The 17076-nt window shown below is 32.6% G+C and overlaps 3 protein-coding genes across 4 annotated transcripts; 2 read left to right on the plus strand and 1 right to left on the minus strand.

Moving 5' to 3' along the window:
- The first annotated feature begins 2377 nt into the window (after window positions 1-2377).
- Window positions 2378-7011, plus strand: LOC110658708 (TOM1-like protein 1). 2 transcript variants are annotated; one of them, XM_021816434.2, is made up of 4 exons: window positions 2378-2531; window positions 3208-3759; window positions 4395-4640; window positions 6352-7011. In XM_021816434.2, the coding sequence occupies exons 2-4, from the start codon at window positions 3241-3243 to the stop codon at window positions 6769-6771; spliced, it is 1185 nt and encodes a 394-aa protein (XP_021672126.2). In that variant the 5' UTR covers window positions 2378-2531; window positions 3208-3240; the 3' UTR covers window positions 6772-7011. The 2 variants fall into 2 exon arrangements, with proteins under 2 accessions (XP_021672126.2, XP_021672125.2); XM_021816433.2 differs by having other exon boundaries at window positions 2383-2531; window positions 3178-3759.
- A 447-nt stretch (window positions 7012-7458) lies between these two features.
- On the plus strand, window positions 7459-11608 carry LOC110641418 (probable arabinosyltransferase ARAD1). Its single transcript, XM_021793118.2, has 9 exons — window positions 7459-8156; window positions 8248-8421; window positions 8782-8939; window positions 9028-9175; window positions 9815-9930; window positions 10021-10159; window positions 10487-10597; window positions 10727-10795; window positions 11314-11608. Exons 1-9 carry the CDS (start codon window positions 7692-7694, stop codon window positions 11437-11439), a joined length of 1506 nt encoding a protein of 501 aa, XP_021648810.2. The 5' UTR covers window positions 7459-7691; the 3' UTR covers window positions 11440-11608.
- Window positions 11609-13984: 2376 nt separating this feature from the next.
- On the minus strand, window positions 13985-15167 carry LOC110641434 (agamous-like MADS-box protein AGL62). Its single transcript, XM_021793141.2, has one exon. It carries the CDS (start codon window positions 14976-14978, stop codon window positions 14340-14342), a length of 639 nt encoding a protein of 212 aa, XP_021648833.2. The 5' UTR covers window positions 14979-15167; the 3' UTR covers window positions 13985-14339.
- Between the last annotated feature and the right edge of the window lie 1909 nt (window positions 15168-17076).

The raw sequence follows: 17076 nt of genomic DNA on the forward strand, positions 1-17076 counted from the left end.
CATGACTCGTGTACTTTGTATCAGCAGCAATTTTTTGTCTTTTTACTTCTCTAAGCTTTCCTTTGCACTTCCATCATTTGGGGCTTCACCCAAACACCTGAAATAATGTAGAAAACATGGAATTAAGGGCTTGACAACAGAATTTATGAAAATTAATGAAATCAACTACTATGCATAAAAATACTTGTCTAAATGCTATAATTTAGAATACAAATGTGCTTAAAAATATCTATACAATTTGAGTGTATCACCTATCGAAAAACAAAATTGTTAAAAAATTTATTATAAACTCACTTATAAATAATTTTCGTGATTTCAAATAGTGATGCATTCTTTTTTTATAAATATATTATACATTATAGACAAGTAAAATACTAAAAAGTTTTTAATGCCACTAACGAGGATTTATATAATTAGTAAATCACTTTAAATTTCTTAAATATGATCGAGTGTTTGATATTTATTAATGAAGATAATCATTTCTTAGAGTGCTTTTAATTTTAATAAAATAACATATATATATTACTAAAATTTTATTTAAAATTTATTTTTTTAGTTTATAATATATTTTTAATAAATAAATTTATATTATATAATAATAAATTAAAATAAAAAAAATTGCAAGAAAATTTGTCCGTCATATTTCTCTACTAAAAAGTCGCGCCCCACTCCAATGGGTGAAAATTTTAGCCTCCCATATTTAATCCTATGTTCGCCTTTGAATATATGTTATTGATAACTTTTAAATAGTGTCATTTTACTTATTAATTTTTTTAAAAATTAATTTAAAATAACATCATTTTACAAATTATTTTAAACCTACACACTCATTTGTTGCGCCCTCCACACTTATGATCATAATATATACTAGTGACTCAAATCAATTTAATAAAAAATATATTTTTATCATATTTAAATTTCATATTTTAAATTTCTTCATTCAAATACAAGGTTTATGAGTTTCATATGATAGTAAAATGTATAAAGCACAAATAAAGTAAATTAAAATTAAAATAATTATTAAAAAAATCTTAAATTAACAAATTTAAAAAGCAAAAATCAAGTTAAAATTCTCAAAATTTCTGTAGCATTAAACATAAATAATTATGTTTAAATTTACTGACCTAAAATATAAAATATTTATCCCATTGTGATTATGCGTTGAGTTGTGATAAAGTTTTTCTTTTTTTTTTTTTTTTTCCATTGAAAGGAAAAGAAAAACAGTGACCCGATCTAAGTAGGGTAAGTAAAATACAAATTAAATTAAAAAGTTAATCGAATCCATATCATTTACAAGCTTAATATAATTTTTTAATAATTAAATTTAATTAAATATTTAATTTAAAATTTTAATCTGTTTAATTTATTTTTTGCTCAAATCGAATAATTATTCTTTTAATTAATTGTTAAATTTCATATTAAAATTAAAAATTAAAAGAGAAACTAAAATAATAAAAATAAGTAAAAAAATTTAATATAAAATTCAAATTGATAATTCAAACTAAGTCAACTTTAATCAAATTATTTTGATTTGATTTTCTTTTCAATTTAATTTAGTTTTATTCAATCTAAAAAAAATTTAATTTATTTTTTTCAAAATAAAAGATTAATTTATTCAATTTAATTTATTTTTTTAATTCAATTTATTTAATATGTTAAAATTCTTTATTTATTCAAATTTTCATATATTTGATCAAACCGACCGTGCAATCAGGTAGGGCAGTGCAATTTTTAGTATAAATCGAAAAATTAAATCAAATAGAGTTATTTTGGTTTAATCGATTTGATTTTTTAATTTTATCGGTTCAATTTAGTTTAAAAATTTTAATATATTCGGTAATCAGTTGGGTTCGGTTTTTTATGGGTTAAAACCGATAAAACCGATTAAACCGAATAGTAAAATGACCCAAATAAATTTTCAACCCAAGATGAATAAGTCTCAAGGTTCAAGATGTATAATCCTACTCAAGATGCATAACCCAGCCTAAAAGAATAAAAATTTTAATATTTTCAGTTTAATACAACGAAATCGAACTGAATCAATATTTTTTGATTTAATTCAATTCGATTTAATTCAATTTAATTTTTTTTAAGTAATCGATTCGATTTGATTTATATTTTTAAATAATTTAATCTTTTAATTTTTGATATTCGATTTGATTCAGAATCGAACCGGTTAAATGCTCTCTCCTATGATAAGGTGCTTTTCTCCGCGCTTAAAAAATATAAACTCAGGGGCCCACTTGCCGAGGTTGCGTGTAAAAATGTAAAGAGTGAAGTTTCATGAATTACGATGTGGTGCCGCTACACAATAACTGAAAAAAGTCTACGCGGAAATTAGAAATATATAAGCAAAATATTTTAATTTTTATATATAAATAATTCTTTAGCAAATATATTTGAGAGAAGAGCCTGAAACTCCAACGAAGATCAAGACTTTACCCACTCGACTCAGCAACAATAGGCCCCCCTCTCTCTCTCTCTCTCTCTCTCTCTCTCTCTCTCTCTCTCTCTCACGCTTTCATTCAAAGGTAATTTATTTTCTTCTTAATTTTGTTCAATTTTCTGTTTTTATTAGGAGAAAAAAAATTGAACAGATGCTTTGTTATTAGTTAGGGGGTTGTTCTGTTTGCTCGATCTGATGATATACTGTTCTGGACAAAAAAGAAAAAACAGTTTTTTTTTTTTTTTAATTAGGTAATAAATTCTAATGCATAATACTTTTTTTTCTTTTTTGTTTAATTTTTTTGCTATATAATATCAAAGACTAAGATGGACTGACGGAAGATTTAGTCAGATATTGGTCGTCGAGAAGACCGTTAATTTTTTTTTTATATATATTTAATTTTGGAGATTGGAAATCAGTTTCTTTTTCTTTGTGTATTCTGATTTTTTAGCGATTGTTTGATTGTTGGTTCCTCAGTTATGGTGTTTGGTTTGAAGGAAAGATGGGAGTTACTGAAAATAAATATTTTTCTTTTTTAAGTAAAAATTTGGTAGCTTGGTTTTTAGATTACGGATTTTCATTTGTTAGCTGAGTTGTCTCAACGCTAATTCCTTTTGGAGAAGCAAAGCGGATTGTCATTTTGGTGTAGTTTGTTGGATTTCTAACTTTTCCAATGTGTTTCTCAACAACTAGATGTAGCATCTTGATTATTCTGTTCTGACATATGTTAGGCCTTGCGTTTTTTGGACAGCGATAAGCAGGTTTTCCATTAGGGTTTTGGAAAGGCTGTGAAGATGAGTGACAATTTGATGGATAAAGTAAGCGCATTTGGTGAGCGCCTCAAGATTGGAGGTGCTGAGGTGGGCCGAAAGATGAGTGCTGGGATGAGCTCAATGAGCTTCAAAATGAAGGAGCTGTTCCAGGGTCCAAACCAGGCTGATAAACTTGTTGAGGAAGCCACAGCAGAGACCCTTGAAGAGCCTGATTGGGCCTTGAATCTTGAACTCTGTGACATGATTAATCATGAAAAGGTTAGCAGTGTTGAATTAATCCGTGGTATAAAGAAGCGGATCATGATGAAGAATGCTAGGGTTCAGTACTTGGCCTTGGTGTTACTAGAAACATGTGTTAAGAATTGCGAGAAAGCTTTCTCGGAGGTTGCAGCTGAGAGGGTCCTTGATGAAATGGTGAAGCTGATTGATGATCCTCAGACAGTTGTTAATAATCGTAATAAGGCTTTGATGCTGATTGAAGCATGGGGGGAATCAACTGGTGAGCTGCGCTATTTACCTGTTTATGAAGAGACATACAAGGTATTCATTCTGTTTGCTTTTTAATATTTTCACTCTCTTGTTTGGCTCCCTGAAAATCGGAGGAAAAGAAAGGAAAATTTTGTTTCAGTTTTTTGTTGCCTTTAGGCTTGTTTAAAATGAAAATTAGTGTTGATTATACTTGAAATAGTTGTCTAAATTTCAACTTAGTGGAGACCACCGGCCTTAGCATTCTCTCTCCTACTTTGTTTCATAAAAACAATGAGATGGTATTCAATATTTGTTATTTCAGCCCTTCTTCTAGGTGAGAGTCTTGGCATTTTGTCCAATACACTGAATATTAATGCTAGGATATTGAACAAAAGGGAGTCATGCTGTAAAAAATTCATTCAAGTTTGTTCAACAAGTTTTATAAATTTACCTCAAAAAAGTTGAATGTAAGTACTATGGCTATTTTTGGTTGTGGAATTTTTGACTTTGACTCTGTTGACATTACATTAGGTGCAATGATATTACTCATTTCTGAATGAATTGCAGAGGAGCTGTGTGTGTGTGTAGTGCGGTATTGCTTTAGAACTAGATGTTAAATTTGGATACTCTTGGCTAACACGGAGTTATGACTTCTTGAACTCTCCTCTTTTTCTCCCTTCTCTGGGTTTGTGCCTTTTCTATTAAAGAGTCTAAGATCGAGGGGAATCCGATTCCCTGGTCGTGACAATGAGAGTTTGGCACCCATCTTTACCCCTCCTCGTTCAGTTTCAGCACCTGAAGTGGATGCTAGTCTTGCACAGCAGATTCAGCATGATATTCCTGTGATAACCTTTACGGCTGAACAAACAAAGGAAGCATTTGATGTGGCAAGAAATAGCATTGAACTTCTCACAACAGTGTTGTCCTCCTCCCCTGAACATGATGTTTTGAAGGTACTTTTATCTTGCAAATTGTCACTTCCTACTTGTTTTACTGTAGATATCCTGGTTTGGATTAGTTCTAAAATAATATTTGGTCCTCTAGGTTATGCTTGTGATATGAGATGCTTAAAACTTTTTTATGAAGCTGCATGTTTTCTGTTTTTCATTTTTCCACACTTTCACTTGTTGAAATTGACCAGGATACTGAAGATCTTATATTGACTTAACAAATTCCATTGTTTGCTTGTAATGTATTTAGGCCTCAGTTCTTATTTAGGAATTAGAAGGATAGTGGTGCAATTGGTCTTCTCAATTAGTTCAGAGCCAAGTCATACATTGTGCCTCTCAATTTTGTTTATCATAAATGCTTTGCTGTTATGATTATCTAGGGCTTTTTAAAGAAAGTTAAAATGATTAAATAAGGTGCTAGAACTTTCTTTTAGTTCTTGGGTTGATCTTTTGAAGTTTTATGACCTTTAACAATGAGTTATTACTCATGCCATGTCATGAACTATTTTTCCAATTACTCAGGCCACCTGCAGTTTGATTTATAATTTTATTTGCACACTATGAATTTTTTGTTTTTTTTTTTTTTTAAAAAGTAGCATGGATGCTATGTCAAAAGAGTGATCTTCTTTGGCTGGCTATGTGTGTGTTTCATAGTTAGGAGGGTTTAGCATTTAATATTAGGCATTGTTGGTTGTAATGGTGATTGGAGCATCAGAGAGAAGAGACAAAGTGATCAGGACTTCATCAGGAAGTAGTAATTGTTGCTTGAGATCAACTGGTATGGTCTTGGGAATTCAAACAATAGTTTTCTTCCAGAGTAGTTGTCTTTTGTCTGACTGCTACCATAGATAAAATTTCAACTTGTGTTTTGAGTAAAAGGAAGATCTTTGTGAATTGGTGGTTCATTTCGCAGGAAAGGATTCTGTAAACTATCTTTTGCTTTATTGCCACATGGCTTTGAGCTCTTATGTTTGTTTATGCTGTATATTTTGAATATTATGCATATTTGTTTATGAAGCTCCAACCAGCTGGGATGGAAATTTGGCTGGGGGTCTGTAAGGAAGCAATTTTGGAGGATGCTTCTTGTGCTATGTAGTTGGTATGCACAGATGGCATACTTGTCTTTTTCTTTTCTTGCCTCCCTAATTTGGTGGATTTTCTGCATCTTTAGTGTTTGGCATAACATTGTTTTTCTCCTACACCTGTGTATTCAGATTATTTCCCTTTGGTGCCTTTTACAACTTTCTAATTATGTCTATATTAGCTTGGAATTAACACAAAGATTTATTATTTCTCCAAATTTGTCATTGAGGATAAAATATTGGGTGCGCTTACCACTTGAGGCTTGCTCATAGATGCAATTCAAAAAGCCTCGCTACAAGATTGCAAGTGTGGGCTGTATCATTTTTGAACCAGAATCATGCCTAGTCAAATAGTTACTGTTGGTAAAGTGAGGGACCTGTTCCCTTGAGAGTATATGTAGAAGAGGAGGAAAATGCATTCTGATATGCAACAATCTTTAGTGGTGAAATGAATTTAATTTGCTATTCTTGGTAAGCAATATTCATAATGTAGAGCTTATTAATTATGTAAATATCAGGAATGACTCAAATAAACATCAACTGAAGTATTTCATGTTTGGGAATTTTTGCAATAGCTGAGCAACAAGTATCTAGTGTTGTGAAATCTGAGTGACGGATCTTTCCATTGGCAGGACGATTTGACAACTACACTCATTCAGCAGTGTCGTCGATCTCAATCGACCGTGCAGAGAATCATTGAGACAGCAGGAGATAATGAAGCTCTGCTTTTTGAAGCCTTGAATGTGAATGATGAGATTCAGAAAGTTCTCTCCAAGTATGAAGAGTTGAAGAAGCCATCAGTTGTTTCTTCTGAGCCTGAGCCTGCTATGATTCCTGTTGCTGTTGAGCCTGATGAATCACCCGTCCATGCAAGAGAAGATGCCTTAATTAGGAAGCCAGCAGGTTCACGGGGTACTCATGGGGGAAGCAATGATGACATGATGGATGATCTTGATGAAATGATCTTTGGTAAGAAAAGTGGAGGCACATCTGAAGGTGCACAGGACCCAAAGAAACAGCAATCTTCAAAGGATGATCTCATCAGCTTCTGAGCTGATGAGTTCAGAAAATTCCATATTTTTAGGAAAGAGGCCATTGACATCTGGCCATTTAGGTGTTCCATATGAATTAAGTTTGATTTTAAGATGGTTGAAACCGTCATAAACAGGGCTGGTGGATTTTTCTTTTGCATAACATTTACATTTTTCTGTCAATTTCTGTAAGTAGTTTATATCTTGGATTGATACAATTGCTTGACATGGTATACATCTATTTTATCGAACATTCAGTTATTTGGTCCTTATAAACATTGCAATAGCGTAATGACATGATCAGTAGTACTAGTGATGGAATTCTTTGCCATTTTCAAAAAAAAAAAAAAAAAAAAATTCTTTGCCGGCATCTGTGATCAAATGAAGGGGCCATCCAATTTATTCTCGTCATTGTCTAAGTCCAATTGTGAATGCTCGTTATGCCTCATCTTCCGATTAATTCATTAGATTTTTGGACCATTATATTTGACAACTAATACCGCTTGGATTGAATTGTGGATTATATTTTTTTGGGAAATTTTTGCTCGAACCTGGTTCAGGATGAAGGGACTTGCATGCTTGCCTTGAATCCACTATAAGCGTAAGTTTTTCCCTTCCTGATAGAATTACTTCTTCCGAGTCTGGCATTTACCCATGTTGATTACTTTTTCTGGGCTCGTCGATGCTTAAAAAAAAAAAACAGAAAAAAGGAAGATAGGGACAAGGGACAAGCCCATGTTAAATCCACTCGAAACTCTAGACCCAACAAAATGAATACGTAACTCTACCCATTTACCCATTAGTATAATACAACTGCAGTTCTTCACTCCTCTCTCAACTCTTTCTTCAATCTCCACAGCCATAAGCTGCTTCTCCATAAACACGGAAACAAATCTGTAGCACTATTTCTTTGATCTCCATAGCCAGAAAAAACCATAAAAATGCCAAGTAAACTTCACATTTCGCCATCATCAAGATCCAGATCCCCGATTCTCCTCCTTATTCTCTCCTTCCTCGCTATCTCTCTCCTTTTCCTCCTCTTTTCCCTTTCTTCCTCCCAAACCCGGATCCTCTCCCCATACCCGAACCCCAGTCTTGCCCTCAAACCCGAAACCTCCTTTCTCGCTTCTCTCGAGGACTTCCTCGCTGAGAAAGCTCCTAGATCCTCTACGGTTCTCCAAGTGACCGAAGAGGAGTTGACAGAATTAGATGAGAAAATTTTTATGAGGGAGAGTGAGAGAGCGTACGGGGATCCATACTATCCTCTTGAGTTTCCGATTAGGGTTTACGTGTATGAGATGCCGAGGAAATTCACCTACGATTTGCTTTGGCTGTTTAGGAATTCTTATAGAGAGACTGATAATCTCACCTCCAATGGCAGCCCCGTGCATCGTTTAATCGAACAGGTGTAAATATTGTTATTCGTTTTGTTTTCTTTGTAATTAATTTTATACTTTAAGATCGGATAATTTATATATAATTTTGATTTGGGTGCAGCATTCCATTGATTATTGGCTTTGGGCAGATCTGATAGCTCCAGAATCAGAGAGGCTTTTGAAAAGTGTAGTGAGAGTTCGTAGGCAGGAGGAAGCAGATTTGTTCTATATCCCTTTCTTCACTACAATCAGCTTTTTCTTGCTTGAGAAGCAACAATGCAAGGCTCTTTATAGGGTGTGAGTGCACCTCCAAGGATTACTTGATTAGTAATCTCGTTTTTTTTCCCCCTTATGAACTTACCCTGCTTCATTTTCCTTTTTCATACATAAATATGAAATAGTTTCATGCTTTAATTGAGACGCTAATAGCTCCTCAATGATGTTAAGTTGGAGATTGAGTTTAAATTAGGAGCTTAAGATTATCTGGACACACTAAATTGAATATTTGAATGTTTTTTTACAGCTTGAAGTTCTGAAAACCAGTAATTTGTGCTTGTAAAGTTCAGATTCCGTTTATATCCTTAAAACTGATATGATGTTTCAGAATTTTCTCCTGCGTTCCGAAGATGTAAAGCGCTGGTTTCTGTGGGTGTAGGAAGCATTGAAGTGGGTGACAGATCAGCCTGCATGGAAACGATCTGGAGGGAGGGATCACATTCTTCCTGTTCATCATCCCTGGTCTTTCAAGTCTGTTCGGAGATATATGAAAAATGCAATTTGGTTGCTACCTGACATGGACTCCACGGGGAACTGGTGACTTTATTACTAAAGTTGGAAATTGAGTCTACATTTGACTGGTTGGTTAGACATTATAGCTGCTAATCATCATTTTTAATGTCAGGTACAAGCCAGGACAAGTGTTTTTGGAGAAAGATCTAATTCTTCCGTATGTCCCCAATGTTGATTTGTGTGATGCCAAGTGTTTATCAGAAAGTGAATCAAAAAGAAACACCCTGCTTTTCTTCCGTGGGCGGCTTAAAAGAAATGCAGTAAGAGTTTAGCTAATCATTAATCAATCAGTTTGCATTTACATACACGATGGGGGTAGCTTGAATAAACTAGCTGCAGTTAGTGGAATAAGATATATTTCACTTTCTGTTGGTTGGGAATTGGGATTGATGGTGATGATGAGTGCTATATAATGCTTTTAGTGACTAATGAACAAGATACGTAAGCGGCAATATGGCTCTTATCTTCAATATTTCATGTTCACGGTACAGAAATAGTGAAAAACTTTCCTTTGCCTTGCAGTCAATGAAGAATCAAGGAAAACAACGATTAAAGATAAAAAAAATTTTGGAATTATAGATTTTCTCGAGGATTTATTTTGGAATTTATGATCTTTTCTAGCCCTAATAGGCTGATATTTCTGTTAATTATAATCGGTTAGCTACTTTGGTAATAAATGAAGGCTGGAAGTGCGGCTTGCCAACTTGTCTGAGAATGTGATGTAATAATAATTCAGTGATACTGGTAATATTTTCCTTTGGTTTCTTGACTTAGGGCCTCTTTGATCATTTAATCTTTGCATTTGTTGATCTGATTGCTGTAGCATTTCTCGTTTTGTGCAAGTGCTCCATCTTTTTATTTCAAGGTTTTGTTGCTTAGTTAGCTGCATTCTGCTTTAGGGTGGAAAGATACGTGCTAAACTTGTAGCAGAACTAAGTGGTGCTGATGGTGTTGTTATAGAGGAAGGGACAGCTGGGGAGGGAGGGAAAGCAGCAGCCCAGATTGGCATGCGCAAGTAAATACATTGGATTTTGACCTGTTTTTCTCAATGTAGTTTTATTGCTGAATTTAATTAAAATAGTGGAGTTGCTTCCTGTGTCATCAGGTCCATCTTTTGCTTAAATCCAGCTGGTGACACTCCATCATCCGCCAGATTATTTGATGCTATTGTCAGTGGGTGCATCCCTGTAATAATTAGTGATGAATTGGAGCTACCTTTTGAAGGGATTCTTGATTATAGAAAGGTGCACATGCATTTCTGTAGCTTAATTGTCATCATTTTGTTGTGTGCATCTTTGACAGTTTTAACCTCTGGCCATTGATTACATTTATTATTTTTGTTTAGGCTAAATTTTCTCTAATAAATGTAGGCATAACCTAGTAGTAGAGGTATGGAGTTCGTTGGCATATCTGAGATTGGAATATATCTAATTTGACATTTAAGTTAGTGCAAGTATTTTACTGAGCCATAGATTCAAAATGTGTGATTACTGATGCTTCAAACATGGTTTCCCTTAAAACTCTATACTTTGTGATTACTGATGCTTCAATCACTTGATCCTTGAATACAGATAGCTTTATTTGTTTCTTCTTCTAATGCCATGCAACCAGGGTGGTTGTTGAAATTTTTGAAAGCTATTAGCCCTGCTCAAATAAGGGAAATGCGAAGAAACCTTGGTCAGGTATGTGACTCTATTTTGTTTTATATGAATGCCAGATTTTTTTAAAAGTTATTTTTTACTAGATCAATTGATTGATTGCTTTATTTTGTTGGTTAAAACAACTGATTTTGTTGGTCTCATTTCTTTCAGTACTCGAGGCATTTTCTGTATTCTAGTCCAGCTCAGTCCTTGGGTCCGGAAGACTTAGTCTGGAGAATGGTCTGTAACTCTCTTTCTGTTGCCAAAAATTTTACTTAAATTATCATTGTATGTGTATGTCTATATTTGTGTGAATAAGTATTCTCTAGAAATTAAGCTGAGCAGGTGATTATCTCTTGGTTTGATAATCAAATATTTCTTTTGTTTTTTTATGTTTAATGAATTTCATTGCTTAGTGGCAAAAGCTTTTCTTATCATTATATCATTTGTGTTTGAAAAAATCTGTGTGGTGCAGACAATATTACCTTTCCAGGGGAACTATTTTTTTGCATGCAGAACGTTGTTTTTCCAAAACTCCATTTCTGTGGAACTGTGAGTGGGTCATCACTCATCACCCATTCAATTTGTTAATACTGAGAGAAGATCCCTTGATGTGGCATCTTGAAACACTTATATATATATATTGAGGATGAAACACTTATAATTTAATTCAGTTGAAATTTGTTTTAAAAAGTCATGTTTGTCTTTAATCCTGGTTAACGTGGTATTTGATTGTATGTTTCTTGTGCAATAAACAGATGGCTGGTAAATTGGTGAATATCAAACTTCACACTCGAAGATCACAGCGTGTGGTGAAAGAGTCTAGGAGCATATGTACTTGTGATTGTAAACGTGCGAACTTTACAGGTCCCAATATAGTGTAGGTTAAGATCTCTGTTATTTGAAATCATTCTTTCACGTGTGGATATAAACCTTTTAGTTATTTTTCGAAGTGCCCAAAAAAAAAAAAAAACCAGATTCACGTATCAGCTACTTGTTTCTTGAACTGTGCTGAGAAGTTAAATGGTATTCGTGTTCTATCTCTTTCCTGCATTCACTGTTGTGCCACAGTTTTTTCATGTACGTACTACATTCACTGGTAGCTTACTTTGGTCCATGGTAGGCCATTTGTCAACTTATATTGATATGCATTTTTTTTCTCCTAGACCAGCTATTAGGCTTAAAGGGAAATGCATGTGAGACCTATCCGATGCAGATGGCTCTTTCCTAGACCAGCTATCAGGCTTAGAGAGAAGCATGTGAGACCTATGCGATCCACATGCAAAATAGGCATCTTCTCTCTTGGTCTATGTTGAACCTAATCTGGGGAAGAATTTTCCTGCATGATATATATAGAGTCAATCAAGCATTTGAGGATTGATTTCTTTTTTTTTTTTGGTTTTTTTAACTAGGTTGGGGGAATCGAGGGATCGAGGATTCTAATCTGATTTTGCTAGGTCAAGTGTTATGCATTAGACGCTGGACCTAGGCATGGCAAGAGAGGGAGCAATTAACATATTTTTGAGATTGGAATTTGATAAAATTATAGATTTATTTTAATTGATTAGTGTCAAATTTATATTAAACTTATAAATGTTGAGAGTATTTTATTATGTGGATTTGAAATGCTTTATAACATAATATTATTTAAAATCTATTATAACTGAGTTATTATTAAAAAAAAATAGCGTTATTAAAAATTTATAATTTATTAATAATTTATATTAAAATAACATTCTACATTTCAAATTTTTGGTATTAAATTAGCAAATATGGGTGGTAGCCACCAGCAACATGGGACTGGGGCCTTGGCGTGCTTTGCAGAAAGTCCAACCCACCGCAACGGATAAAAAACGGCCGGGTTATGCACTGATGCTTTGTTTGGGAAAGTGATAAAACTATAAATTTATCTACTGCCCTTTACCGAAGTTAAAAAAAAAAGGGCAAAATTTTAATAAATATTTTTAAATTCATTGAAAAGTATACTTTAATATTTTATTTTAATATTGATATTTCTGTTTTTATCTATTATATTATATTATAAAATACTCAACAATACGCGAGTTGTTGACCTTAAAAATTGATTCTATGCGCTCAACAATTTTCACATACCTTCAAGACCCAGTTCAATCAGCTCCAGATAGCCACCAGGCTATAGGAGTTCACCAACTGGCTCATTCAAGTGCCCAAAACAATGTAGTCGAATTCAATCAAAAGAGCTCTATTACATGCACTTGGCTTCCATCCTCCAATAAGTACCCAAAACCATGTAGTCAAATTCAAGAAATAGCATGAATTAAGCTAATTTATTGTAATCTTTCATGCCAAACTCTTTTTACCACAAATATCAAAAAAGTTTACCTTACCAAGAGCATATGCAAGAGCAGAACCAGACACACCAGGCCCAACAATATCTTTGCAAATGTTTGAGGCTGGCATATCTCTTTTCTACAGCTCTTCAAATTTTCATCTTTGAAGTTCTGCACTAAAGCTCTGTTGTTCTTCTTTGTTTTTAAGCTATAAAACAAAGCCAATATCATAGAGAAGCTATAATACCTCCCATTACAAGCTTGTAATCCATTCTAAGATTAATGCAGTAATCTGCTGAAAAAGGACATGAGATTACTGAGAATTTCTCTACTATTTTTTTCAAGGGATTGATCACTTAAGCTTTGTATAGTTATGACCTCTATTTCTTGCATTTCTATCAGAACTCGAGTGCCTTTTATAGCTTGTAAAGCCAGCTTAAGATTTTACTAGTCAATGAACTGCAACGAAATAGCCCTTCTGCTAAACAGAATAATTTCAGAAGCGATGGTTATACTATTAATATGCAGCGTGGGGCAAGTGTAGATTGGGTCTTCGTTTCTCATTTCCTTTGAAATATGCTAAAGAAATCTAGTTTGGAGTAAGAGAATGAATTTGACGAGGAGGGTCATCAAGTAACAGTCAATATTTGCCAATGTGATGCAACCGAACTGCTAAAGACATTATTCTTGGAGTAAGAGAATGCTTTGCACTGCTCCATTACCAATCTGATGCAACCCAACTACTAAAGATATTATTCTTGGTAGGGTTGATGGTTATGCTTTCATTGAGAAAAATGTAAAAAGAAAAAACGAAAGGAAGAAAGGGATGAATTATAAATCTATAATGAAGGGTTATTAAATTAATAAAAATAAAAATAAAAATACATAAACTTTTTAGATTATGAGTCACAATTAGCTTCTTATCCAAAATTTCCAAGCATTAGTCTGCTAGGCATGCAATGCAAATTAGAGTCAGAAATGTAGAGGTGATAAGCTAAAGAAGAAGTTTTGTGTAGCTGCTTGGAGCACTTACGAATAGGAATTAATAGACAACCTTCAGAATCTGGCAAAACTGTGTTGAAGACCTTTATATTACCTTCCACAGAAGTGATGCAGGGCATGCCAATGCAATAATTATAATGTGGATACCAACATAAGTGAGTATCTTTTAACAGTTGGATTCTCAAAGCTAGAGGAAAGTCAATACTCATTTCTTTTAATGATTCATTACTGTTTATCAGTTTCTTGAAAAAGATGAGGTTATAATTAAATCAACACATAATCTCAAACATAACAGAACAAGATTTTCTAATATTGGAATTTAATCAAAATTACTTGATGAGAATATCAATCAATAATGATGAACAAGGATTTGTGTAATTAAATCCAAAATTGAAAAAGACAATTAACTAGTGGGCATTAATTAAATTTACTAGTGAGGTACTAGTCTGTAACCCCTCTTCACAATCCCCATTTCAATAACCAAAATTTTTGACATAAGAAGTAGCAGAGGATGCAAAATTAACCTCATTTACTTTGCTCTCATAATCTGAAACATGTCCAATACCATTTGCTGCAAGAAATGGTGAAGAATTCTTAGGCTCAACCAAAATCTTGTTGGCTTGTTTTGTAACACTCTTCTTAAGCTCTTCCAATGCATCCCTCAGTGTTTCTAGTTCATGCAACCCAAGATCATGAACAGGAGCTTCCCACCAACAATGGCTTTGGCTAGATTTTGTTATCTGCTTAAATTCTTCTGCTTGCTTTCTTTCCTGCTCCAATTGGTTAAGGATGTGAGTCAATTGTGCATTGAGCTCACGAACATTAGCATTTCGATGGGCTTCAATAATTTGGTGTGCACCTGATGTTGGAGGAGGATTTCTTGCAAGAAATCTCTCCAGGATAGACTCAACCTCAGGGTGGCCAAATGAAAATGCCTTGTTAGCTGGGGAGAAAACTATTATTGCAATTTCAACCCCACAGAGGGTGCAAAGCTCGCTTGCCTTCTTGAAAAGTCCGGCACGACGTTTAGAGAAGGTAACTTGTAGATGACTTTTCTTTGAAATTTTCTCCATTGCAATCTTTTGGCGACCCAAACTACACCTTTTCACCATTGTTGAAAATATCAGAGATTCTTTATGTATTGTTTTTGGTATGGAGGGAATAACCTGAGGTATTTATAAGATTAATTCCCTCCAAATTAACTATTTTTTGCCAAATAATTGTCATTTTGATGAACCCAGATATGGAGGTTATATAATCTTTTGCTTTTATTCTTTATAGTTGTTATAGTATGGAAGTAAATACACAAGTTGGCATCATAAAAGCGGTATATAACCTATGCCTTTGCACTGTGAATGCCAAGTCCGCAGATTGCATGAGTGAATGGCCAGCCCACTGCTACGCTTTGAAACAAGTTCAGTTCTTTGCCTCAAGCCCAATTCTCATATGGCTTTGTAACTTGCAAGTGGTAGACCATACCACTTTATTATTTTTGAAATAACTTTATTATTGTACTTATAATATTTATTACATTGAACTTATATTTATCATATAGAATATATTTAAAAATATATAAATATATTATCTTATGAACTATATTTATTGTTTAAATATCAGCTTAAAATTACGGGGTTATTTTATAGGTTTCATTGGATTTTAGACGCTAAATTATTTTAAATTGAAAAAAGAATCAATGGTATTTTTATTATTTTTACTATCATTAAAGGTAAATTAAACAAAAATTAACTAATTTATTTACATAATTAAATTTAAGGGACTAAACTAAGACTAACAGGTAAGTTTAATTAAATTTTATATACTAAATTATAATCGACCCTTTTATTTATACTTATTCAACAAAATCTATATAGGTATTCCTAATAAAATATCACGTGACATTTTCTTTTATAGTATTATCATTGGCTAGCACATGATATTCTATATTATTAAGCGGTATTCTCTATTATATATATGATATGAATTATTTAATAATTATCTTATTAATATTATAATAAATAGTCATTATTATAAGATTATATATATATATATATATATATATATATATATATATATATAATTTTAATTATTTCTATTACAAAATTTTTATTGAAAAGTTTGAGAGATAAATGTAGTAAAAATAAAATTTGAAATAATTAATAAATAATTTAAAATATTATATTTTTTATATATTAAAATTAAAAAATATATATAAATTAAAATTATTAATAATTACGTGCATTAGTGCGGACTATTCCCGTATGACACATAAAATTATCTTTTATAGTATTGTTATGTAGCTAATGCGTGATATTCTCTTTTATATCATTACTGTGTATCATCATTTATTATATGTAAGTTATAAATTATTTACTAATTATCTTATTAATATTGTAATAAATAATTATTATAAGATAATTTATAATATATTAATTATATATATTTATATCTATAATATATATAAATAGATTTTAATTATTTTTATTATGAAATTTTTATTAAAGGGTTTGAAAAAGAAAAAGTAATAAAAATAAAATTTAAAATAATTAATAAAAAATTAAAATATTATATTATTTTTATATATTAAAATTTAAAAAATATATATAAATTAAAATACTAATTCGGATAATTCTTTAATTAAAAAACAAATTAGGGAGGAAAGGTTAGGGTGGTTAGAGTTTAACGCGTGTTCTTATAAAAAAATTAATGAGTTGTTTAAGACATGAATTGTGTGGAAGGAAGCCGGTAGAGAGCACGTGCTCCGGTCATCAAGACATCCACGCCAACACCTTCTCCTTTTTGGAGCTAACGCGGTCATCATCCAGAGGAAAGAGTGGGCTCCACACTCCGTAGCGCCAACAAAATCAAACCAACCTTGGACGTGCTGCCCACATATTACATTAATATGGGATTTTTGTTTTTAAAGTTACTAATACAATTATAGAAAATTTAAATGCATTTAATGAAAAATGTAATCCTCCATTTTTGCAACTGGCGCGTTGTGTGTACCTTCCTGATTGATGGCGTTGAATTTGAAAAGCTTGCAGTGCCAAAATCCTCCCTCTTCGCCTAATTGCCCTGCCCAATGTTCTTGACACATCATCACTTGTTAATGTTTCATGAATTAAATATGATATATATATTTTAAATTAATAATAAAAATATATTATTATTAAAATTATAATATCCATGCGATTATTTAAAAAATATTAA

This window comes from Hevea brasiliensis, chromosome 3 (genome assembly GCF_030052815.1).
Source record: "Hevea brasiliensis isolate MT/VB/25A 57/8 chromosome 3, ASM3005281v1, whole genome shotgun sequence".
Lineage (NCBI taxonomy): Eukaryota > Viridiplantae > Streptophyta > Magnoliopsida > Malpighiales > Euphorbiaceae > Hevea > Hevea brasiliensis.